General features: G+C 48.4%; 1 protein-coding gene across 7 annotated transcripts in view; it reads left to right on the top strand.

The window, feature by feature from the left end:
• Nucleotides 1–25,978, top strand: part of UIMC1 (ubiquitin interaction motif containing 1) — a 39,638-nt gene extending 13,660 nt beyond the window's left edge. For 2 of the 7 annotated variants that reach the window (XM_015641975.3, XM_015641976.3), the window contains exons 4-13: nt 3,995–4,119; nt 4,461–5,618; nt 9,100–9,164; nt 11,632–11,720; nt 12,627–12,709; nt 15,943–16,105; nt 21,563–21,641; nt 23,152–23,272; nt 25,039–25,102; nt 25,489–25,978. In XM_015641975.3, coding sequence (XP_015497461.1) covers nt 3,995–4,119; nt 4,461–5,618; nt 9,100–9,164; nt 11,632–11,720; nt 12,627–12,709; nt 15,943–16,105; nt 21,563–21,641; nt 23,152–23,272; nt 25,039–25,102; nt 25,489–25,742 — 2,201 coding nt within the window. In that variant the 3' untranslated portion in view covers nt 25,743–25,978. Of the gene's footprint in view, nt 1–3,994; nt 4,120–4,460; nt 5,619–9,099; nt 9,165–11,631; nt 11,721–12,626; nt 12,710–15,942; nt 16,106–21,562; nt 21,650–23,151; nt 23,273–25,038; nt 25,103–25,488 lie in introns of those variants that run through there. The other 5 variants (XM_015641978.3, XM_015641977.3, XM_015641979.3 and 2 more) reach the window with 5 other exon arrangements.
• Nucleotides 25,979–26,085: the final 107 nt, after the last annotated feature.

Genomic DNA, 26,085 nt, shown 5'->3' on the forward strand with positions numbered 1-26,085 from the left:
TGCACGTAAAATTCAGGATGTTTTAAAATGGGAGAGATGTTGCCTCCTGCAAAACCCAAAGCAATCACTGAACAAAATGGAGCACGCCAGTGCTCTGCAAGCAGCAGCAGTTGGGCTTGTCAGTCCTCACAGGGCTTGTGTGAATTAAATTGTTTTTAATAGAGGCCTAAGGCCATAGCACAGAACAGCCCAGCTCTTTGTGGGAGCTGCAGCCCACTGTGCATGTCTGTGCTGAACAAGTAAGATAGCAAAGTCAGAGATGGGGAAAGAGTTCTTTTTCTTATTCTTCTTTTTCTCCCAAAGGAAACAGAACACCAAATTAAAGCTGAAACCCCCCTTGGAGATGCCACTAAAATGTGACCAAGCATATGGTGCTAAGAGCAGGGATCTGCTGAAGTTTGATGTCCTCGTTGCATCATTGAACATGTAGGGTTTCAGGAGCTGGTGCTGTGCAAAAGGTGTTCAGTGTGCTCCAGAAAATCCACAGGAGACCGGGCTGGCTCTCCAGACATTCAGTATCAGAGGAGTTCTGCTGTGTTTCTAGGAGTTGAAATTATTGATAATAGTTTTTCTTTTCCTGGGGCAAAAGCTGCCTTTTTTTATTTCTTAGTGTGTTCCTCTGAGTTTGGGGGTGCCTGGCACCTCACGGTCTGAGAGCGGGGGCTTATTTAAGCACGTGTGATGGGGGGGCTGTTCTCATTTGTGGGAAGCTATAATTAGACTTTTGGTGTTTGCTCTTAGGCAAATTAAGATTTGAAGTAGTAATTATTTTTCCCAGTGTCTTTAAATAAATTCTCTGAATTGCGAGGCAAATTGGTCTTTTGTAAAGATTGGGTGCTTCTGGGTAGAGCAAGTTCTTTCTCCTCAAAACTGGAAAATTTTGGATGTTGGCAGGCACTCGTTATAAAGCATATCCTCCCTTTTTTGCTTTGTTGTGGTTTTATTAAATTTAACCTAAAGCCATAACTAAAATATATCTGTGACGTTTCGTCCTGACAGGATAAATGGAAATACAAAACCTAAAGAAGTCTCTCTCTCTTTTTTTTCCGGAGGAAGTCGGTGCTTTGAAGCACATTTGAATGTTTTTACTGTAATTGTACTTTGGATATGTAAAAATACCGAGATCCCGCATTTCTGTTATTTTTGAGTAAATCTCTTATTAGTAAGTGTTATAACTACAACTAGTGGGGTTTTGCATCTAATTCACTTTGCAAATGTCAAAATGGAACATAAATCGCTTTGCAAATTGCCATATTAGCATTTAAAAAGGTTCTGAAATGGTTTAATTTGTTTAGGGCTGCTGTATCTTAAAAACAGTTTCTCTCTGACCCCTCCTTCCCATCTGCGGGTCTCTTGGATGCCCCGGTCCCCGGAGAGGCGCTGGGATTTCCTGCTGCGTTGGGATGGACGTGTGTGACGAGGGGATTTTGGAGTGTGAGATGCAGAATTCCCAGCGCTGGTGCTTCCCCCTGGGAATGGGCTCCTGCAAGGCAGGCGAGTGATGAGTGTGAGCTGAGCATCGGTCCAGATGGAGAGAGATGGTTTCTCCCAGGATCTGTGGAGCCCCTGCCACACACTGAGCTCTCTGCCCAGCTCTGTTTGCACACAGTGGTCGGGGGCTAACGCAGCGCTCTGGGTTTCTAATCATCATAAATCATGACGGCTGCAATCAGCATCAAGTTTAATAAAACACACGGTGCTGAGAAGTGATCAGTCCTGGAGCATGAAATACCGTCAGCTCCGCTTAAAGCAGGTCAGGTCTGCTGGAAGTCATAAGCAGAGCTGCTCTTTGCTCTCCCCACAGTAATGCCAGGTGGATTTAAACTCGAGTTTTCCCCATCTCCAGAGCACCTACTCAACTGGAACGTGCACTAAGTGCATCTTGTTTGTCACTGGTTTCTTTGCCAGAGGCAGCATTTGTCTGGCACATTCCCTGTCCCCAGAGGGGAAATTGCTGTGCCAGGGAGGGAGAAGAAAACAAAATGTACAGCAGTAACTCGCCAAAAAAATGTTTCTTTTTATTAAGCTTCATGGATGTTGATAGCCTGAACTGGCAAACACTCAGGCCCCTGTTGAAGCACGTGGAAAGTCGTGTGTTGCAGGGTGCCGATCATGTGCACCAGTTTTCCTGCACATGTCTGAGTTTGCAGGATCTGGCCTGATTGCTGTGATGGTCTGAGCAGGAAAACAAATCAGCACACACTTTCTGAATGCTTGGAAGGTGTTTGGTGTTATGGAAAAAGAAAAGACTGTATGTAGCACTAAGTGCTATGGTCTGGATGACATGGTGCTGATTGGTCAAAGGTTGGACTCAATCTCAGAGGTGTTTTCCAACCTAATTGACTCTGTGATATGCTGTTTAATGCTGCTGTTCTTGGGGCTGGGAGCTATTGCCATACACTGGACTGTGCTTTCCATTAAAGGATGCTTTTTTTTTTTTTTTTTTTTTTGCCCTGGTCCCTCCTGGCTGTAACATCACAGAGTGACTTTGTCCAAGGACAAAAGATCCCCATGAGCCCTGAGAGCGCTGCAATCTGCTTTCCCTTCAACCTCTTTCTTAATTTTCAAAGGAATTACCCCCCACCCCAAACCAACAACCTGAAGCTAAGTGCTGTTTTACTAGGACACATAAAGAAATCTGAAGGTAATCAGTCCAAAACTGCTTCAGATCCTGCTGCCATCATCCAGGAGCTGGGGGAAGGGCAGAGCAAAGCTCTGCTCTGTGGATGCTCCTGGTTGCAGCAGAGCTGTCATGGGCAGGCTGCGGCACTGCCAGAGCACAGCTGCACCGCTGTGTTTGGGTGGCAGCTGGTGGGGAGAGGATGGGATAGAAAATGGGAGCCTGCAACTTGTGAATTCATCTTTACCCAGGGAAACGCCTGTCTCCGGAGCTGGCTGCAGTGCAGGCATGTTTTGTGCTTGGGCAGCCTCCCTGTTCAAATGGCATGTCTTAAAGATGTTGTAGCCCGTCGGAGAGCGCGAGCCTTTGGTTCATGCATGAGATGGCGCGTGCAGGATTCTGCCTGGAGGAGGGAGCGGGTTCTGAAGGAAATCTGTCAATTTGTTTCGAGTGAGAAGATGTATTTTTCAGCTCCTGAGAGTGCTGTTGAGTTGTTTTTCAAGCTGCACTCCATTCTGCAGACATTGTATATTTTAAGCAGAGTGAAAGTGTTGGATTGAATCTAAGTAAATAAGTGTTTTCCAAAGTAACTAGCTGCTTTGTTTCTACATAGCCAGTCTAGACTTTTGGTTTGATTGGAGCGAGGAATATTTCAGGAATAAATTTTCTGCTGAAATAGCAGTTACAACTGTAGGAAACCTGTTTCCCATGCATGAGCAACTTAGTGATGCAGTGGAGTGGTGATGTGTGCAGAAGGGGGATGTATGCATGTGAAATATCCTCTATAATACCACCAAGCAAGTAATATTATCCTCCACGGAGCTTTCCACCTGCAGCTCGGGGTGAATAACATGTAGCTGTTTTTCTCTTGGGTAGGTCTCCTGTGGTATTGCAGGTAACTGTGTCAGAAGAGAGTGAGGTGTGCTACTCAGTTAGTAAAAAAGTGTTTTAAAGAAGATGTGTTGTTCATCCTGCCTTGCCTCTGAGCCTATCTGATACAAAAATGAGCACACTTTAGAAACCTTTAGAGTCCTTTTCCTCTCTCCTTGAACATGCATTCTGCAGCTGCAGTGTGTGTTGTTTGATGGCAAATAAAATGTCATGTTGCAGTTAATATACTTGGGGAATGAGAGCTTAGATTGCTGTACAAACCTGAGGTGAAGTTCCTGACCTGAATTACCTTTCTCATTTAGTGTTGCCTGCTCCAGTTTTGGTGACACCTTTTCAGGACAGCTGAGGTTTAGATTATTTTCTCTGTATTCCTCCTGGGGAGGTGGGACTCTCACCCATTTTTCCTTACATGCTGGATGTTCACTGAGTGTTTACATACACCTGCAGCTGTGACTTGACATTATCCTGTTTCTTCTGCTGTAGAGATGACTGAAGAGGAACAATTTGCACTGGCCCTGAAAATGAGTGAGCAAGAAGCTAGACAAGTGAACTGTCAGGAAGAGGAAGAGGAGGAGCTCTTGAGGAAGGCCATTGCTGAGAGCCTTAGTGTAAGTGCACTTCTGTGAAGAGGCTCACTAGGGTTCTTTAGCAACATTGCTGTCTGTGCCTATTTTACCATGCTGCACAAAAGAAAGTTCTACTGGGAGGGTGTAGATATCCCCAGCACAAACTGGAATGACAGCAGCCTCAGAGTAGTTGTTTTGTACTGTTCCTAGTGAGAGGGACACAAGTCTAACCCCAGCTGTCCCTATTTTGAGGTACAGAGTTCTAATTTTGGATAGGGGGATCTGCAGTCCAGGTGATGGCTGCCAGCATGCTGGGAGAACCCTTGGTTGTGCTGTACTGATAGAGAACATGTCTGTAGGAGAGTCAACCTTTTGTTTTCCAGAGCTGTCAGCCCTCAGACTCGTCGACTGCAACTCCTCAGCTGTCAGTGGAAGCACTGGATTCACAGGGCCAAAGCCAGCCTGCTGAGAGAGAAGGCTCTGAGATCCTGGGAGGCCTGGCATTCTGCCCTGACACCCCTCCCTCTGACTGCAGCTCCCACTCACAGAGCTCCAGAGCTGATGGGAATGGACAGATGGATGTCGCCCGGAGACCCTTGGTAGTGTTGAGGAGGTTAAGCCAGGAAATCGTTGAAAACTCACTAGTATCCAGCATAATCGTGTCTCCGGGGAAGGGCCAGCCTGTGACAAGGTCAAGTGAAAAGTCTTCCTCACCAGCAAAAAGAGATTCGAGTAACATGTTACCCAGCACTCTTGGAGAGGACTTCATGTCTTTGAGTCCCACCTTTGGCAAGGTGGCTTCAGGAGGCTCCTGGCGACTGACACCTCGGAGACTGTTTGCCAGCCCCTCCAGCTCTTCTGAAGCAGAAGGCCATGAATCAAATGAGCAGCTTCTGCCCTGCACTGGATGTTCTGTGGGAGAAGCTGGTGCTGGGAGCTCAGCTACGCTCTGCAAGAGCAGGACCACAGAACAGTGTGACAGTCCCAGGAGGAGCGGTGGAGGAGCAGGTACCAAACACAGCTCACAGCCTGGGCACACTGCCAAGGTCTGTGTTTCCACAGAGCAAGCAGAGCAGAATGAGGGGTCTGGCAGCACCCCGGATCTTTGCATGCTGACTGCGGTGGAGGACAAGCACAAACGGGAGGAGGCAAGAGACACAGTGCACTATTATTGGGGCATCCCCTTCTGCCCCAAAGGGGTGGACCCCAACCAGTACACCAAAGTCATCTTGTGTCAGCTGGAGGTTTACCAGAAGAGCCTTAAGCAGGCTCAGAGACAGCTGTTGCATAAGAAGGAGTTTGGTAGCCCGGTTGTGCCCAGTTCTTCCTTGAGCCAAAATGAGCTTGGGAAAGGAGAGGAGATAAGCAGGGAGAATGGGGTTGCTGATGGTACAGAAGATGGAGATACAGAGGGACAGGAATCTGAAAACATCACCTGGCTCCACCCTTCAAAGAAGAGGGAGGCAGAGAGCCCAGGGCACAGCATGGAAGAAGAGAAGAACTCCAATTCTGATGATGAACCGACCACCAGCTACTGTCAGGTAAGAGCTTCGCCACTGAGCAGAGGTTGAGCAGCCATGCCCTTCTGTCCATTTTACGGTTCAGTCCCTTCTGCAAAGCAGGCACTGCTATTTAATACCCCTCTTAAATTTAAGGACTTCCTCCCCCAGCCACACAGGTTACTGTGGAAGGCTGACACCCAGCTCACACAAGACAGGGGCCATTGAGCAGCCTGGCAGTCATCATTAGTGCTCCAGAGACCGACACATCCGTCTGATCCGTCTCAGAAGGCTTGGCAGTGTGTCAAGGTAGAGGGCACAGAGGTGATACTGACCACCACCAGCTCTGGTAAACCAGTTTATAAGCCTGTGGCTGTGTGGGGGGCTCTGGGTTTCCCTTTGCAGACAGAGATGTGGGTTTGTCCTTGCAGTGCAGCCTTTCCTGTTTGCCCCTCCACGCTCGTCTGCATGCATCAGTGCTTCACCCTTGGAAGTGCTCTTTTCCCTCATGGCTGGGAGAGTCTCTGTGTGGTCACAGGCATCTTCTGCCTGCCCTGGTGATCTGTCTCCACGGTGGTGCTCCCTGTCCTTGTCCTGGTGCTGAGCACCTTCTCTCAGGCTCGTGTGTGCTAGACACTAGGTGTCAGCCTCTGTCTCTGTCAGGGCTCTCCTGCTGGAGCGGAAGGCAGCTTTCTGTCACTGCTAAGTTTAAACAGATTGCTAGTCAGATGAAGTATTTATTACTGCTGTATTTTAGGTTTGTGTCAGCCTTTTCCAACCCTCATTTTTCATAATGACTTCACTCCCGGATCATTGTATAACTTTATCTTCTCTATGACTGAAGCCTTGGCTCTGTTGTTCCTGTTTTCAAGTGTATTTGATCATTTACCCTGGTGTTAGAAAGATACTTAACTTGTTTTGTGATATTTATATTCTGTCTTGTAATATTGAACACTTAGGAAAAACGTCATGTCTGCATTTTTTGGTTGCAGAAGAAGAGCAGAGCAGCCTGTGCTGAAATGTGACTTTTCATGACAGTGCTTTGGCTTGGGTTTAGCAGATGGAGATTTAAACAAGCCTTAGAGGTGATCTGCAGAGGAAAGGAACTGACTTGTGCCCTTTTTCATTTCCTTAGGATAGATACAAAAGACCTGAGAGGTTCTTAAAGCAAACTGCACTTTTTTTTCTGTAGCTTTTCCTCTGGAAATGAAGGTGTCATTATACTGGAAGATTGGGGTGACTGGAGGTCTGTGGATGTGTACTCTAAAGCCCTTGGGAAGCTACAGCAGCTGGGAAGGGCATGAACTTTTAATCAGTACTGAAAATTGTGTGGTATTTTAAAAAATATTATCTGTTTAATGCTAATACCTAATTAATTCTTGGAGAGAAAAGAGGTTTTAGTGGTGCTGAGTGGTAACTCGTAACCTACTCCTCTTGACCACAGGAGCTGTCTCAGAGCCATAGCCGAGAGATGCAGCCTTTCTGATATTTTTGAGGTGAAAAAATAAGGGAGGGGGAGCAGACTTTACAATTTCAACCCTAGCCCAAAATTTGCCAGTCTTCTATTTACATGAGAGAAAATAATTTCTAAATGCCTTTTCATCTGCTTTATCACACCCAGCATGAGAGGTAGCTCCTTTCTCTCGCCTCTCTGTGCAGTCGCACACTGAGGCCAGAGCAGGTGATTTACTTGCAAAATCGATATGTTTGATGTTTGCTTGTGCCTTGTCTCCATTTTTTTTCTTCTATCAAATACAATTCCACTGGCAGTAACAAAGGAGGGGCCCAGAGCTGTCGTGTCTCCACCTTGCTGCATCTCTTGGAGACCCTTTGCTGCCTGGTCTGCCTTGGGGCTCCCCCAGTGCCACCAGGGCTTCTCTGCTGGTGGGGCTGGTGAGAGATCTTAGGCTGTGCTGAGTGTAGAAACCATCCTTGAGGACTCAAAACCGTCCTTGAAAACGACATGGCCTCATGCCATGTGTGAAATGAAGGTGCAAATGATGTGCTTGTGGGAGACTGCCTGTACTCCTACCCTGAAAACCTCACCTGGAATGGGCACAGACCTTCCACCCTGGCAGCAGTCAGATGCTGCCACTGCCTCCTGCAGCCAGGGGATGTTTGCACAGAGCAAATCCTGGTTGTCAGGAGATCTCACAGCCTGTGAACCTGCACTAACAAACTTCAGTGCTAATAGAATCAATTTCTTCAGAGCCTTTCAGATAAGGTTAGGGGACTCTTGGTCTTTAAAAGATTCAGAGGGAAAAGACCCAATTCTGGAGATTTAGAGTCTGGTGACCTGAATTAGTGCCATATTTTATAACAGATGTACAAGGAAAAACATAAACATGAAGGAGTGTTCGTGACCAGGGCAGAGACATTGTTAAGAAATGCACAATGCAGGAGAAAGACAAATAAAAATAAGAGAGGAGGTGGGGAATTTTATGTTAATGATGAGCTAGGCTGCAAAGAAGTAAAGGAAAGCATAGATAAAACAGGATATTTGGGGGTTGGAGTCACGTTGGGGAAATTTGACAGGAGAGGCCTTGATTTGGAGCTTCCTGGGTAAGTATACCCAGGAGTGGAGCTGATCGAAGTTGAAACCTTTGGTGGAAATCAAGCTCATAGCACTTGATAGACTCAAGGAAAGGGGAGAAAACTCCTTGGGTTTCTTTGAGATCTAGCATGAGAAATTGTAGGCCTGACCGCAAGGACTGCTAATAAACTGTTGTAATTCCACCTGATTAGAGGATGGCAAGTGTAGCGTGTACACTGCAGAAGAAGAAAGGGATGTGGGTAATGACTGGCATGTTAGCCTGACCTCAGCAGTGCATAAGGCTTTTGAACAAATTTTAAAGGAAAGAATAAGTGGAGTGGTAGAGCTAAATGAAAAATGGGATAAAATGCACACAGATTTTCCAGCTGTAGATTGTGCAGGTTAATCTGTTCCCTTCCTTTGATGGGACAGCTGATTTCCCAGGCAAGAAAAATGCAACAGATTTTATCTCTAGAGAATTTCAGAAAAGTGCTTCTCATGGTCAAGCATCAGCTGTACCAGTTGATCAGGTCATTCTGGCTCAGGAAAATAAGTTTTAAAGTGGAGTAGGTGAGGGCTGCTAGGGTACCTGGCGGGGGAGTGCAGGGGACACTAAAAACCTTGGGTTGTTTCAAGCTCAGCACAGGTGGAGGTGGAGAAAAGCTATGGTTGCTGCCTACAAATACATTGAGGTGGATGCTGAGAACAGGCAGAGAGCATGGAAAGATGATGGGCAATGTGGGAAGGAGTGGAAGGGCATGAACTGTCCAGAGACATGTCTAGGCAGCAAGGTAACAAAAAGTACTGCCAGGCTTTATTACAGGGAATACCTTGCCAAAAGGAGGGATGGAGGGAAAAAGCTGATTAGTTCTGGATGGATAAAAATATTCAGAAGACTGGGTGCAATGTCATGGACAGGATCCAGTGACCCAGCAGACCCCAGTCAGCTGTGCACATTGTTTTATATAACACCAGAATTTTCCTTTCCAGTCCTCCCAGGTACTGCCTGCAGAGGATGTGCCTGAAGATGGGGAACCCATGCAAATTGCACAGAGGTGAGTAGGGTGTTCAGAGTGTGGGGCTCACAGGTTCTCTGTAGTGATATGAGCTCTTTTACTCTCCCTGGAGTATTTTGGGGTGCAGTCCCACCACAGTTCACTGTAAGGCTTGCTGGAAAGGCTGGCTGTTAAGGATCCCTGAAAATATATGGCTTTGGAGCAGCATGGGAGAGGTGGGGCACAGCTGAGGAGAAGGGATCAGTTGCTGTTGTTACTTTATAAGATGTGCAAGGTGCATTCTTGTACAAGTTGAAGAAGTTGCTCCTTGCCCTCTGAAGCTCCTGGTACATGGTGCAGTAAAGCCATGGGGAGCTGGAGGTGAGTTACAGTGATGCTATCACGTGTCTGTCAGGGAAGGCTCACAGGCAGCACGGGGAAGGGTTTACTGGATTTCTGTGTGTATTTTTATGTTCTTGCCTTGCTGCTGAAGAGGAAAGCAGGGAGGAGGAAGCCAGACGGCACTGCCTATCAGCCAAAGATAGAGTGCAGTGCTCCAGAAAAGCCACTTCAGCAGATGACAGGTGTGGGGCAAGTCAACATGATTTTCTTCAGATTTAAGCCTACTCCTCTTTTCCTTTTTTTTTTTTTTCCCCTCCTTCCTGTGGGATGCAATTCCACAGCAAAGGCTATGGAGAAGGACAAATGGGAGAGGATTCAGGGAGCAAGTTACAAGAAAGACCAGATAATGTCATGTTTTTGTAATTTGCTGGATTTTATAATTTAAACCTGCTTTGGAACAAAACTGCCAACTTTCCTCTGATCTAACAGCATTTGGCCTGAGCAGTTAATATCAATATGCAGAGTATGAAAATCCCTCTTGCTTGCACCTTTCTAACAAGCTTAAAACCTGCCTTGGGGAGCAGAAGGAACCTGCAGCTGCCACTGCTGCCGGGGTTGATGAGCCTGTGACAGCTGAGCTCTGAGCTTGCGTAGAAGGCAGCGAGGTGTGCGCTCTGCAGCTCTGGCCTCCTGCCTGCTTAGGGCCTGAGAGCCCAGGATATGAAAGAAGAGAGACCTCTTTCCTTTGGTGTAGCTGGTGGGGTTAATCTGGGCCATTCCCCAAGTTACCCAGGAGCTCCTGGCTGCCTGCCTTGGGGTGGGATGCACCTGGATGCAGTAGCCCCTCCTCGAGCAGCTGGAACATCTGCAGCAAGGCAAGAAATGGCTGCAGTCTTTGCAGTTTTGTGCACATTAAGTGTTGCCATCTGGCTCCTGGTAATTTGCCAGCACAGGCCTCTCTTGGGTACGGCTCAGGCACCCCAACCGGCTGGCCTCAGCAGCACTTAATAAGAAAACATGGCTCTGAGCTGTCTGGAGAGAGTGGAGCAGTTTAGGAAGTGCCAGTCCTGTGGAGAAATTGCTTTGCTTTCTGTGGGCTGCTCTCCCCGCTTGTTCCACACTTTGTACAGAGCATGGAAGATTGGGGTTTTAATAAATGATTATAGGCTTTGTTACCAGGAGATAGTTGGTGTAGCAAGAAATGTGGTTTGACTTCAAATTGATTAGCCCATTTTATAAATGTCATAGAAAGTTGTTTTGTGTGAGTTCTTTTGAAGAGAGCCCTGATGTTAGACACAGAGTAAAACACGCTCAGCCTGGATTCATAACAAATGCTTTGAGATGCTTTATTTAGAGAGAAAAGCCACTTGTGATTTCCTATCAGAATTTTGTTATTTATCATAAATCAGCAGTGGCTGTTCTCTCTTCTCTGAGGCCTGTGGTTGAGCTTAATAAATCTTGTGTTTGTCAGTGCAGGGATTCATGTTTTTAAAGTGTGTTCTTGCATACTTGATCAGACTAATCAGAGAGCCATGCAAGGCGCAGAGTGTGTCAGCATGGGTGCCAGACTTACTCAGCAATGCCTGCCTGTGTCAGAAAGACACTGTGCAGTGAGGTGGGAGGGAAAAAAAAAGGAATCCAGAGGTTAAAATGAGAGGAGCAATTCTGGGTGCTGCTCTGAGGAACCTGTGCACTAGTGCTGTAAGGACTTTACTGCAGGAAAAATGCCTTGTGTCACACCTGTGCTGCTTCTGGCTGCCATGCACAGGGACAGAACACGAGCGGTGTGAGGAGGGAGAGGAAAATGTGGGATAGAGCAGGTCTGTCTTTCCCCTGTGAGGATTTCCTTCCCCAGACAGAAAGAGGCACAGTGCTGGTACATGCACAACTCTCACATCTTCTCCCACAGAGAGTCCTACAATTGTGAGTGGGTATTTTTGCTCCCCTGATAAGAGATAATGACCTTTCTGCCTTTCTAGAAGAAAAAAATGTTCCCTTTGGGGCTTTTGCTTACGATGGCATTTTAGACTCATATTTTGCTGTTGTCCTGGTCATTTCTGGCTGTCAGATATTGACCACTTGGAAATTATGGCATCATCTACTGTTATGAACTGCGTGAGAAAGGCAGGTGTGGCCCTCACACGTACTGGATTGGAGATTCATGTTATATTTATATTTTGAACAGCATCTCCACAATGACCCCACTTGGCAGTAAAAGAAGCCCAGATATTGCCACAGAAAACTCTGCTGAAGAAGAGATCTCTGTTTGCCCAGGTAAGAGGCACTTGAGACTGCTATGAATTTTGTACCGAAAGTTACACACTTAGAAAATTCAGAGAAAAAAGAATTTTCAAGTTATTTGAAGAAAATGAGATTTCTTTCCCATTTCCATTTTTCAAGGCTTAAATTATTCAGGTAATTTAGTTTGATTCCCCCAGTTTTGGACCCCTTTCCTCACAGACAGTTCTATGATAGAGATTGCTGCAGACTTGCTGAAGAGACACCTGGATGTGCATGGGGCATGGAGGGATCACTCAAAACAATATGTTTCTGCAATGCAATAAAATTTTCAGATTTTTCAGTGTCATGATAACGTGCAAAGCATGAGAGCTGAAATAATTTTTGTCTTAGATTAATTAAACGTGCTTGGGACTAAGGAGTTTTTCTTCCTTGGTCTCTTCTACCATGTTTGAGATTTTCTGGTCCAGGGTTTTAAGTGAGAAAAATAATGAAGAGGCTACTCCTGTTAGTGAGTAGCTGTAGGTCATGGTGGTGCTTGGAGGCATATTTTGTTGCTAACGAAGATGTGGACGTCTAAAGAGGGTGTGGCTATGAGACAGACCATGGAATGGGATCTCTGCTTCTCTCAATGTGAGAGCAGCTCTATTCTTGCTTTGTCTACATCCCAGCAAGTGTCCCACGCACTTTCCCTGTGTCTAATCTCACTCCCCATGAAGCTACAAAGCTGCAGTGCCTTTATCCTCACACTACCCCGCTGTGACTTTAACCCCTCATTTGGCTGTGTTGTGGCACTTTGTCTGATAACATTTGTGGCAAGTCTAAAGAATGTTTTGAAACTGTGAAAACTCTTAAAAGGCGTTAAGGACTAAGCTACATCAACAAGTGAGGAGATAGCTGAGGGCTTCAAACCTGTGCTGACATGGAGGTGTTTTTCTGCAGAGACACAGCCAAGCCCACTGGAAGCTGTTGAGGAGGAGGAGAGAGAAGAGCTCTGTTCAGACAGCAGAGGTGCACCTATGCAGGTGAAAGAGCTTGAAGGGTCCTGTTTCCAATCCTACCTTTTAGACCTTGGTTCATCTGAGCTGTGCTGGCATTTCCCTTTGGGTAGCCGGAAGCTTGGACTTCTATTTGGATCCTCACAAACAGTTCCCTCTTTGCTTTTCTCTCCTGCTTCATATCTCCAGTCCCTTTTGGCTGGGGACTGCATGCAGCTGCTTCTGAAGCCTTTCAGTCCTATAGCTGGAGAGCTGTTATCAATTCCAGCCCGTTCTTTTATATCCCAGCGCTGCTGAGCTGAAGGATGCCATCAGCGTGGGCGGCAGTGCTGTTGCTTGCCCACACTCAGGGGTACAAGCTGGGATACTCATGATGCAGAGGGACCCCAGGAGCTCTGAGGGGAGTCCAAGTAAACCTCAGCCACTTGTGCTATCACCTGCTTTTCCTTGTTACGGTGCTTTGAATATCAGTTTGCTCTCCACAGACTATATCCAAGAGGCTAAGAGAAGAGCTTCACCTAGATCAGACTGTTTTAAAGATGTGCTTGAAGTGTTGAGTGCTGGTAGTGGTTTTCAGGTCAAGCAGAGTGTCCTGAGTCTGGGAATCTTGAATTCTGTGCAGTAATAGTTAATAGCAATGGTAAGTCAGTGGCAGGGCCATCCTCTTACCTCTTGCTGCAGATGTGTGCTGTGCACAGCCCCTTTCTCCGTGTTGTCACACCTGCACAGCAATTGCTTTGCAGCTGTCACTGTACCAACATCTGACTTCAGTTCCTGCTTCTGATAAAACTCCCTTTCTTTCTCTATTAATTTAGAGAGCGATATCAAAGGGGTTGCCAAGTACTCCTCTGGCGCAGGGTACGTGAATACAGAATTGCACAGCTCTTGACAAGAGGATTCATTTGTGGAAAGCTCATTCTGGGAGTTTGTGCAGCTTGTACAGCATGTCTGCAGTTCCAATGTCTCATTCTCACAGGCCTCTTAATAAACCATCTTCTGCTCTCGTGTGCCTTTCATTCTGCAGGTATCTCCAAGCACTGCTCAGTCAATTAGGGACTGCAGCAAGGAGAGAGGCGGTCCTGGGCTGGCCACCAAAGCACATTGTGACCCATTTGGCTGTGGCCAGGACACTTCCCTGTCCCCTTGTGCTTTGCAAAGGGTGCCCTGCATCTCACACCTCTGCCTGGGCGGCACAGGGTGGTGGAGAGCAGGTTCCTAGGGATTGTCTTACAACATTATGGTTGGCAGCAGGTCCCAGACCAGAGCCCACAGCCCTCCAGGAAAACAGCAGAAACAGCTACCATGGCATCAGTGGTTTGCAGGAGTCTAGCAGAGACCACTGGGACTGGCTTCTTCCTAGCAGATGCTGAGCCAGGACACAGGAGCCTTGTTGTTGAGCTCAGCCTCTAGCACTGCTCTTGGCTGGCTGTTGGCTGCAAGTACTATGTCTTGTAGGCAATTTCCTCTGTTAAAAAGCAGAGGCAACTGTCTCTGGCTCTGACAGGGGTGATTGGTTCTGCAGTTGAGGTTTTCCAGACTGTTACAGCAAGGTTTTGTACAAGCAGTCTTTTGTTACAGAATGTTGCATTTCCATTTAAAATTAGTAATTTACCACTGAATGTAGGCGGGCAGGGTATGCAGAATTGGTGATCTCCTAAGATTGCTTTAAAAAAGGCAGCTAGAAGGAGCAGTGCCTGCTGCTTTTCCCATCATATTTTTTATGTGTGTTGTCTGTGTAGCACAGGTTTGATCTGATCATTCACATTTGACACATCTTGTTTTTTATGGCTCTTCAGTGTGACGCCCCACAGTGAGGACTTCACAAGATGTAATGACACTGAGATGTGAGAGAGGGGTATGAGTGTTAATGCTGTAAGTGATGTTCTTCAGCAGCCTGTGTTTGGCTGGAGGAACTCTTGTGGCAGCTCCTCTGCAGAAATTCAGGGCAGAGAGCCTCCCTGGGAATGAGGGATGTTCCTGGGGCTCGCTGTTGTAGCCTTTCAGCCAGTGTCGGGGAGAAGCACGTTTTGAGAGTTGGAACCTCAGTTTGAGGCCCAGTCCTGCAATTTTTGTCATAGCTCCTCTGAGTCAACAAAGCACCCTCCTTCCCTTTAGGACATAAAAATCAGGATCAGATCCTCATTTGGGAAAGGAAGTAATAAACCGAGTAATACAGCAAAGCACTCCAGTGGCACAAAGCATCTTGGCTGACCCCAATTACTGCTTCCCTGAAATGATACCGTTGGAGGGAAGCAGACAGCAGTTTTGCTGCTCACTGTCTACATGTCACTGCTTAGTTCTAAGAACAGAAACCTCTCCCATATTATTTTGCTATAGGTTTCTTTACATGGTTAATATTTAAATAGCTTTTCTTAATCATTGTGGGGAGGAGAAGTTTTTTTCTTAAATGTGGAATAGTCTCGCAGGAAGCCTGACTAGGCAGAGATGCAGTTATGAGTGAGATGGCTGCAGTCTGCTGCATTTGGGAATGTCAGTGGTGTGAGAAGCAGGCTGGATCTCTGTGGGTTGGTAGTGGAGCACCTTTGCAGCTGTGTGACCAATGCAAGAAGAGAGTGTTCATAAGTGGTAATGACACCTTGAGAACGTACACGAGCTGTGACATTCTGCCCTGGCGAAAAGCCTCTGCTAGTAATTTTGTGTGACACAGATTTTTAATGGTATTGCCTCTCTCCTTGATTAGTGTCCACTCTCATGACTGCTCCAGCCACCTCTTCTATAAAGCAGAAGCTTCCAGTGATCTCTCCAGGCTTCCTAACACCACAGCAGCCTCCTTTCATCCTGGGGGAGGCTGTGTTTTCAGACAATGCTGCCTGTGTAGCATGGATCATGTCCAGAAACTGATGAGCACAAGTCAGGTGTTGAACTCTTGCTTTGCCCCATGAATTTTCCATCAGTTTCGCTTCTGAGAATTCCTGATTAATGGAAGCTTTGCCATTTTTCCACCTTACTGCAGGTGATGGTTGCCTTAAACGGTGTGCATGGCTGTGCAGGGAGTTCCACCATGATTCAGAAGGACATGTTGCCTTTGCAAGAAGAATTAGTTATTAGTGCAGTGTAGTTTATTCAGCCAGTGGTGTTATTTTATGAGCACTATGTGATGAAGGAAGAATAAAACTTTGCAAGAAAATCTGAGTGTGTGGGAGGGTGAGTAGCTACCAGACAGCATGGAGCAAAGACAGCACCTAAGCAAAGAAAGAGAAGAAAAGCCTGTCTGGCTAATGTTTCTTCTTCTTCCTTAGGTTGGTGGGGATGAAGATGCTGGCAGGGCTGTGTCTGAGTGCAGTCCTGCTGCCCACGTGTCGTGCCCACTGTGTGACCACGGCTTCCCAGCCGACAAGATCGAGGTGCACGCCATGTACTGCAACGGCATCGCGGGACCGGAGCCCGGCGAGGACACTCCAGGTGTGCCAAGTGCTGCTTCCACGTGTTTGCTTCTCATCCTCACCCCTCTTCCCTGTTGTTACTTGGCAGGCAGGTGCTGCAGTCTTGTCTCTCTCAGGATGTTTGGTGCATGGGGAAGTTTGTTCACTCTGCCTTATTCCATCTCCACGCTGCCCAGGAGAGCGTTGTTGGAGGCTCTGCTATTTCCAGCACCTCCTGCACAGAGACATAATTTCTGATTGACTTCATACAATAACTCACCACATTATCAGCTCTTGAATATTACCCCAGGATCTAGTCCTGGATGCTTCAAGCAGTACTTATAAGATGTGTCTATTGTGTGCTTTGTTGAGGACCTGCAAAGAATGTGGCAGTGGTAGAAAATGGAAGGCTTGAGCCATGTGGGCAATCGTCCTTGAGAAGGGAGAATATTCTGTACTACTCCAAGAATGGCCTGTGCCCTGCATGAAGTCTGACATTTGTATGTGCAAAAATGGCCTGTTTGGGTGCAGAGACTGCAGAAAAGTTTCCCTCTTGTTTCCCTAAAATTGCAAAATGATAACTATCATTACAATGGAGTAAATAATACGGGAGAGTGGATTTTTCTCCACCATGTGAAGAGTGAGGCATAGAAGCAGAGTTAGAATGCCCATATTAATCCTCTTTGTATTCTTTTTCATATCAGTTTTCCATGGCCAACCTTTGTAGAGCTTAAGTGAACAAATACACTGGTTGGTTATCAACATATTCAGTAAGTTATGTTTTAGCTGCTGCTTGAAATGTAAAATCTGTGTTAGCACAATGTCAGGTAATATCAAAGTAGTAGCTTGTAATAAGATTAACTTTTCAGACTGTGAATATATAATTTTCAGTTACATACTGGTTTGTTAAATGCAACCTAAATCTATGGTGTTTAAGCAACTCGAGCAAATCAGAGCTAGTACAAGAACTGTAACTTCTGCATTTCTCTAGCAGGAAGAAGTTTCACCATGTAATCTTAATGCAGAGTTGATGTAGTTTTAAAATAAAAGGTTCCTGCTATACTAAATCTTTGGGAATGTGACATGGGTCCTGTCAAGATAACAGGAGCCAGAGTAGAGGCTGATACTGGCTGGTGCTTAATTTTGGTGAAAGGTTCTCTCTGCAGGCACAACCCAGCTGCTGATGCAAAGCATTTGGCTCAGGCAAATCACAAATTAGCAGAGTTCCTCTCCCATCCTCAAGACTGATAAAGGTCTTATTTGTGTTACAAAACAGGGCAGAATTTTTAGTGTGCCTTTTAGCAGGAGTATCTTTGGTTTTGTGGTATTCCAGTCCCTGGTGTGGCTGGACTGTGAGTGTATCCATTGATCTTGGGGAATCCCGACTGTGATCAGGAAAAGGCTTTGAATTCTTTGGCAGTGCAAGGGAATTTGTTCTTTTCTTTGGTGTTGGCTTTCAGCAGGACAGAGTTCAAGGCTGGCCTCTCCATTCTGCTTCCAGGCTGGTCTCCTTGGGGATGTTTGTAAGGGTAGTTATTTTGGAATTGCTACTCTGCTGTTCTGGCTTGTTCAGAACAATCCCTCTGTAAGAAAACCAGCCTGGAATAAAAGGGATTTTGCTCTGCAATAATGTCTGTAAGCAGAGCAATGGGTCTGGGATGAAATCACAGTAATTTGAGTTTTCTATTGCCAGTTATTCTAGTATTTTCCCTGTAGAGACCAGGCTCTATTAGCCATAACAGTCTAAGACTGTGTTGTTTGCACCCAGACTCTTTGCAGTACCATGAGCTTCGCAGACTTGGGCAGAATCCTGCCTGCCAGTGGGGCTCTGGCTCGTGGGGCACCTTGGGCCAGTTTCCAACAGCTTTTGGGAGGCAACTGTCACCCAGAGGTCTCTCAGCTGCTGGGCTGGTCTGTGGGATTTGGGTTGAATAGGCAGAGATGATGTCTGGCTCTGAGCAGAGACCAGAGAGTAGCCTGGCACAGCTGTGCAGGTACAAAAGGACTCTGTTTCCAGGGATGTTATTTGGCATCCATCGCTAGCACAACATCCACAGGTAAAGCTAATGCATGGGGAGAAAAAAGATGTGAGGGAACTGTCTTCTGAAGCAAATGCCAGCTCCTGTGTGGGTCCAGAAGCTGTTCTCTACTGCTGCAGCACTGTGCTCTTGGCTGGCTGCTGGCTTCCTTGGGAGCAGAGCAACAGACTTGTGTGAGAGGAAGTCAAAGTTCAGCCCTCTAAGCCATGCCCTGACCTGTTAAGAAAAGATGGTTTCAGTTTTCCTTTGGTGGACTGGGTCAGGGGTTCCTAGTCTGTCTTTAGATTTATTAATTGGACTTATTCCTGATGTCTCTAGAATTGCAGTCCTGCAAACTACAGCTGTCAGTGGTTTTCATTTTAATACTACAAAAGGATGGGGGTTCTTGCTGGTTTTACTTCTCTTCTTCTAATCATGCACCAAAGTCTCTCAGTCTTAGGTCTCAGGAGGCCAGCTTAGTCTGGCTGATATCTAAGGGCAAATTTTCAAATGAGCAGCTGGGCAAGATGAGCTACAGTCGCTTCCCCTACGTACATGGTCACCCTGGCTGGATGCCCAGACTACCACATACCTGGGCAGCATGAAAATCTTACCATGAATTTGCACTTTCCTGTGATCTGAGTAAATAAAAAAGAAGAGCCTGATGTTGTGTTAGCTACTGTAGCAGGCTGGGGAGGGCTGAGGTCCTGTGTTTCCAGCCCAGTGACTGGTGTTAATTCCAAGTGAATGAGTGGAGCTGTGGAATTTCTGTGCCAGCTCCCTCTTTCTTCATGCACTCCACTGAAGGGGCTCACTTGTGTGAGAGGGCTCTGCTGGAGTCACCACATCCATCGCCCGCTGCTGCTGCCAACGCAGGGATTTGCTGGTCTCAGTCTGGAAGCGAGTCTTGGCTGCAACTGAGTACAGCAAATACTCTTGGGCTTTGTGACATACTCCATGCCTCTCACCCTCCATCTACATGCATCCGACATTCTCAGTTCCCAAGCGAGCCCAGGAAAATGAGGATTTGGTATTTCCCTTCCTCCCAAAGGCTCAAATGCAGTCTTGATGCAGCTGTCAGTCTTCAGCAGCAGCACCGCTGCTGTTAAAAAGCTCTTGACTAGTAGAAGACTAGTGGAAGTGGCACTGATGTGGCAGAAAGAGTAATGCAATGGGTGCAGAGGAAAACTGCATGGCTTCTGAGAAGGGACAAGATGCCATGAGCCAGACACTAACAGATCCTGCAGGGAAGTGGCACAGCTGGGAGTGAGCACAGGGAGCTGGTGGATCAGACTGCAGGTGGGCTGAGCAGGAAAGGTGAGGAGCTCAGTGGCTCTGACCTCACAGCTCCACGTGCCAGGCAGACCTGGCAGCCCCAGGAGGTGCCCAGGCTGAGGGTGTTGATAGCAAGGCCATACTGGGCAGTGTTTGCTGCTCTTCCCCAGGGTGACTGCTGGAGCCAAACAGGCCAGGAGTGATTTGTCAACCAGAAGAAAAGCCAGGGGAGGGAAAAGGTTGTTCTCGGGCCACAGAGTACGTCTGACCCAGCAAAGAGCATTGCATTTGGGAGAGTTACAAGGCTCCTGTCACACAAGCAGGTCAGCACTGCTCTGTTGTGGGGATTTTGCCTGTGGCAGGTCTTTTCCTGTGTTCTGAACCCCCTTCCTGGGGGCAACCAGCATGTTTCAGTAGGGGTTGTGCCTCACCAGCTGGCCCTGTTCTCTTTCCTCTGCTGCTTCTTCCAGCAACACAGCTGAGGGTTTCCTCCTGGGCAGCTGCAGAGCTAGTCCCAGACATCTCTAATGGGCCTATTATGCCAGATGTGTTCACTGCTTTTGGAAGAAAATAGAACTGATTAACACCTGAGCTGGCGCACAAGGCTCGTTAAGGAATATTAACGAGCATACGCTGATTGGAGAGCAGTTCTCACCACGCTGTCAAACACAGTCTTGGTTGGGTTCTTGGGAGACTGGATGGCCTGGGGGGTGGCCACTGTTGCCAGTCTTCCTAGTCAGGCTGCCACTTCAAATCTGGGCCAGGCTGTGTTAAAGAGAGATGTTTGCTTTAGTTCCTGTGAGCCATGAGCTGTTGGTATCAGTCATCGCCTACGAGACGATGCCCACATCCTAGGAAACGCTCGCGCTTGTTTCTTCAGCATGGTTGTCTCCTGTCAGCCCCAACAGCTCCTGAGCACTTCACAGTACGTTGCTGGTTGTAGCTGCAGATCAGTGATTGCTGCTAAAGGAAAGGCTGTGTTGCATTGTGGATAGATATCGGGATTGCCCAACACTCTAGAAATGGGGTTTTGCTAAAACTCTAAAGAATTCCCTTTGTTCCGCACAAAATGTTTGTGCTTCGCTTTCTTTATCACAGATGATGTGCTAACAGTAACAGTTTTGTTGTGCCTATACCTTGGAGTCAGACTTTTCTCCTCCTGAGTATGGGAAGCGGCATCACCAAGCCGTAAAACAACTCCCTGCATTGTCCCCTTAGCCAGCATGCCTGAGAGCGCTTACTGTGACATCTGTTTTGGAGCTGGAGTCTTGAACGTCCCTGGTGAAGCAAGCTAAGCTATCTGAAATGTTCCCTGAGGATCTTTGCTGGTGGTATGTCAACAGGAATATGCTGAGAGGAATTCAGCTGAAAGGGACAGCACTCCAGCGTGCTCCCTGCAGATGCCTGCAGAGCCAGTTGGGAAAGGCTGCTTGGGTTTGCTGGGGGAACAGAAATGGTTGGACCCGTCATCAGCTGCCCAGCTGGGATCTCACTGGTTACCCATGTGTTGGAGCTTCTGGAGAGCAGCACTGCTCCTGCTAGAGATCTTTGTCCAGGGGACTTTAAGGACTTTAAGGACTGTTTGTGGCCAGTAGCACCGATCCCCACGGTTCACATGGGCAGTGGGAAAGCCATCAGTGTGGGCCAATTGTTGTAACCTTCCCTTTCCAGCGTGAGCTGTGTCCCTTCCCAGCCAGGCTCTCTATTAAAGGTCTGGTGCCTCTGCACAGCCCTTGCCTCAGCTCTGCATTCCCCTGAGCCCCCAGCTGGCACTGTCCCTCCCTGCAGCAGGCACGGGAGGCTGGTTTGGCAGGGAGCGGTGCTGTGCTGCCAGAGCAGCTGGATAACGCTGCTCTCAGGCTATCGCACCGCTGTGCCTCAGCTCTGAAATTCCTGTAAACCACAGACTGTCAATCCAGCTGTTTCTGGCAAGTTAGGTGTGAAATGGTCAGCTGGCTCCCCAGTATGGAAAAGGTAAATTTTTCAGTATCCCCCAAGGAAAAAAGGACACTTGTTGAGCAACCTCTTCTGCATGAAAGAAGACCTTGCTTGTCCCAGTCCACTGTTCCTTCACCTCTACCATCACTTCTGCTGCAGCTTTGAGTGGAAGAGATGGAAACTTGCTGTACTTGAGCATGATGTAGGGATGGTTTGGGGTGGATGGTAGGAACCCTTTTTGTTAACCCTTTCTGTTTTCTCCCCAGTGCTCACCCGGCATCAGAGAGAGGCAAGAAATAAAGCTGCCAGTGGTGAAAGCAGCCCACCATCCTTAGACATTGACAAGTAAGTAGGTATGCCTGCTCCTCCAAGATTGTTTCTGTACTTCTGTTCAAGCTTGACTATGGATGTCTTTATTCCTGTACAAATGCTGACCCTTGGCTTTATAAAAGTGTTTCCCTAAGAAATTGCTTTTCCTCAGTGCCTCTTGTTGCAGTGCTGGCTATATTTAAACCAAAGCAAGAGGAATTTGCTGTTCTCAGATTGTTTATTTTTGCACTGATTTCCTTTCAGCCCAATCCATGACGGGTCAGGGGCTCATGGCTGTTGGGGGGGAGCTGTAGCTAAAACAGTGCTAACTCAGCCAGTTTCTGATCAGAGGTTTGAGCTTGGTAACCCCAGGAAGAGGCCAGGACATGGAGGCTGTCGACATGGCACCTGTAGTGATATTCTTAATTAAATTAGACTTTCAGAATAGCAGTGGCTTTGTTTAATCTCTCTCCATGCAGCCCCTCCTCCTGCCACCCACACAAAGCATCATAAGAGAGGATCTGACAGTAAAATCCCTGCTATGGAAGCAATTTTGCTGTTACAAACAGTGGATGGCAACATCACTAATGGAATTAGGCTAATTATAGAGAGGACAGCTTCTGTTTAGACACATTATCTGGGTAATCAGCACTGACTGGAAAGAAAATACGGGAAAAAGTGCTGCAGAGTTTTGCTCGATGGGGGCTCTCCATATGCATTTTAGAGCCTGGGGTGTTTCACTCAGAGAGTACCACTATCAAACTGAACACAATGTTGCTGGGGCTGGTCCCTGGAGGCTTTGTCTCTTCTTGGAAATCGTCCATTCCTGAATGCAGCTTCCCTCCTGAAGAGCCAGTGTCCTCTTCTGCAGGGTTCAGTCCCTGCTGAGAGCTGGTGTGGAAGTGAGTGTAGCTGTGTAAATCTATGCCTGACCTTCATCTCCTTTCACCCCGAAGAATCTTCTTCCCAAGAACTCTCAGTTGTCCTGTGTGAGCCTGAGCATCTTCCACCCAAACGAGGGGGTTTGAGAAACAGGCTGAGCCAACCCCCCAGCAGGAGCATGTGCTCTGCAATTCCTCTCCCTGCATGGCATGATGTAAAATGGAGACAATGCAGAGAAAGGCTTGATTTACTAGTCAGACAAGTTCATCCAGCCCTGGTAAAATGTCTCTCTGATTTAACACACTTGGTTTGCTTTTCAGGCAGAATTTAACTCCCCTTTGCAAAGCCCTTGCACTTCATTTCTGTAGACTTTGACAGGGTGCTTTATGTCTGGGGAGAAATCAGTGGTGTTTGAGATAGTTAGATGAGCAGATTTGATTACTGTCCCGCTGCTGCAGCAGCAGGATACAAAGGAACAGGCAGGGAAAACTGATAATCACTCAGTCTTTGCAATTGGTGCCGGCCTGACCCCACTGAGCGAGACTGGATTTGGTGACACGTTTTCTCCATGGCATGGTCTGGAGGAGGAGAGTCACCACTGGTGTCTGGGAGCCCAGTGCAGGGTGAATCCTAATGCAGTGCTCTGTCCTTTGCTGCCTGGCAGGTGTGAGAAGTGCTACCTCTGTAAGTCACTGGTGCCACTGCTGCAGTATCAGAGGCACGTGGACAGCTGCCTTCAGGCTGCTAGGCAAGCTCAGGGAACCAGGAGGCTGCGAAGAGCCAAGGTGAGGGGCGACCCTGCACAACATCCCCTTTGCTTTGTGCTGGGTGTGGGGCTGGGCTGGCAGCAGGAGCCGTTTCCCTGGTTGGCAGGGATGAGCTGACCTGATGTAGGATTGCCTGTCCCTGTGGGCCACTGTGGACAGAGAACTCATTGCCCTCCTTCCCACGACGCTCTGTGAGAGCACAGGCTGGTCCCAGGGGTGAGCTAATCCAGCAGAGCTGCCAGCAACCTCTTCAGTGGGCAGGCAGCCAGGGCTGTCCCACTGCCAGCCAGCACGCCTCAGTCCTGCAGCCTTCCTCGGCTGAATGTCGATGGAGCAGAGGCCAGCATCAGGATGACAAACCTATCTGGATATCCACAAGCCTGTTCCCACAGGGAAGGCTTTAGAGCCAGAGCAAGAGGAATTGCTCAGTGCTGGGAGCGAACGGCAGCGTCCCAGGAGAATTGTGGGGGAGTGAGTGTGGTGGAGGTGTGCTGGGTGTGGGGAATGTGCCTTGCTAGAGGAGGTGGGAGGCAGGAGCGTGGGTAGCAGCTGGCTCACAGTCACTCGCCAGGTGTTAGCCCCCACCATGCTTTCTCCTGCTCGTGGCAGTCCCAGGGGAGCACAGAGAGGGTCCTTCCAGGCCTTCCTGCTGGCTCCTGCAGGCAAAACTCCAGTGCTGCAGCTTTGCCTGTGCTCAGAAATGTGATTCACGGCATGAAGATGCAACATGATGTCTTAGTTTTGTATAATCCCTTAAATCCATCACAGACCTCAACCCTTTGGGGATTCAGATGCAAATGATGAGATTTCTGGTTGATGATTTTGGCTGGGATACAGCCAAGCACTGTGTGGTTCAGAGTACTGCAGGGCATGCCTGCTCCTGCATGTGACCAGCTCTGTGGGGGCTGTTTGATGGTGTCCCTGTGCCCCACAGCTGGCTGGTGTGTGGTTCCTGCAAGCAGGTGGAAGCATAGGGTATGGGGGAAAGATTCTGAAGCCAGGGGGCTCATTGGGAAGGCTCAGCAAGGCTCTGTTATCCCTGGCCCTGCCTTTTGGGGTGGCATCTCACTGGGGAAGCCTGGGCATGGGTTGGGCTGTTGCAAAGCTTCCTAGTGGCACAGCTGGGCTTACAGTTTCCTGCAGCGGCCCATTTTGGGGTGATTTGCAGCTCCAACACCACAGCCAGGATGTTAGTGCCTCCCAGAGCAGTTCTGGGTGTAAGAGAGAAGCCAGAAGAGGGGACTTTGCTGGGCCAGTGAGGCTCAAAGCAGCCAGGCCAAGTGGTCTTCCCCTAGCATGTGGGACCAGCATGGCTGCATCTTCCCAGGGGCAGAGAGAGGGCCCAAGGTGTGTTCCTAGTCTGGCTGTGCCCTGAAAGAAGTAGGCACAAAACCCCAATACGCTTGGACAGAGTGGGACGAGTCTGGCCTTGGACATGCAGTGCTGGAGGATGTGTTCCAGCTGTGTCAGAGCCCCTGATGCCCCCCTTTATCACAGCCCTGTGTTTGCTGGCTGGGCTTGGGGGTGGCATCCTGTACCCTGGCCTCCCTCTTTAGCAGGTTCTGTTTGATCAGCTGCTCTCTGCTGCCTCTGCTTGAGCGCTAGTTTGGCTGGGCACAGAGCAGTGCCCTTCCTGTGGATGGCTGGAGGCCCTTGAGAGGCAGCAGTCCCTCTTGTGCCCAGCCTGACCCTGAGGGCTGGGGGAACGAGTGCCCACGAGGCCATCGTGGCTAAGGGGTTCCCTCATGGCAGTGCTGTGATGGTGGTTCTCCTCTCCTTGGCAGGACACCGGAAGGCAGGAGAGAGGACTCCTCAGGATGCTGGAGCTCTCGGAGAGCAAGTCTGAAGGTGGAAAACTTTCTATGCCAGCCTGGCTGGGTCAGCTCTCCCCTTTTGATCCCGGCTCAGCCTGGGCTGTTCTGGGAGAGCAAATTCCCCTTGGAAGGGTCTGTTCTTTCTGAGCAGAGCAGGAGGCTGTGAGCTTAGCTGGCTGTCAGCATTCCTACTGGACCCACACCAGAGCCCAGAGCCCTCTCAGAAATAGGGGTGTACTCTGAATCATTGCACCAAGACATGTCCAGCTTCCTGGGGGATGTGGGAGGCTTCTGCTGTCCCTGTCTGAGCACCAGTGCTTCCCTCCATGGATCCAAGGACAGGAGGAGAAGTGGGGGGAGAGGAGCTCTTGGCAGCACCCGTGGCTCACGCAGGAGGGCTGATGTGTGCTCTTGTTGCAGGTGCTGATGCAGGGACTCCCCTCACTGGATTAGGAGACCAACAGTCCTCTCCCACACTCTCAGCCGCTGATGGGGAGCCGTCGGCAGAGAGCCCCATCTCTCTTCAGCACCTTCCTTTCCATGTCTCCCCTGCGAAACCCAGAATCTCCTTGGAAGCCGTGGACGGTGTGGTGGACTCGGAGCCACACATGGCTCTCCCTGCAGGCAGCCAGCAACGGACCAAAGGCTGCCGCCGAAGAAGGCACAAGTTCTGAGGCTGGCGATGCTGCAGGGACCCCTGGCAGCTCCCTGTGCCCCAGCGAGGGTCTTCTTGGCACTGTACCCTGCTTCACCTGCAGCCTTGTCTCCCGCACACCTTTTATATGTTTTATACAATCTGTGCGGGGAGTGCTGGGTGGAGAGGCGACTGTGTGTTTTATAGGTGCCTGTGCAGCTTTGCTCTCTGTTACAGAAATGGAAATATATTTATGTATGTTTTTATGAAACTGCAGCACCACGGCAGAGCTCTGCTGGCTTTCTCTGGGGAATGGGAGGGTGCTGGAGGGAGGAGAGGAGGAGCAGCAGCAGCAGCAGAGGCTGTGTCCCAAATCACACTTC

Source organism: Parus major, chromosome 13, assembly GCF_001522545.3.
Source record: "Parus major isolate Abel chromosome 13, Parus_major1.1, whole genome shotgun sequence".
NCBI classification, from domain to species: Eukaryota; Metazoa; Chordata; class Aves; order Passeriformes; family Paridae; genus Parus; species Parus major.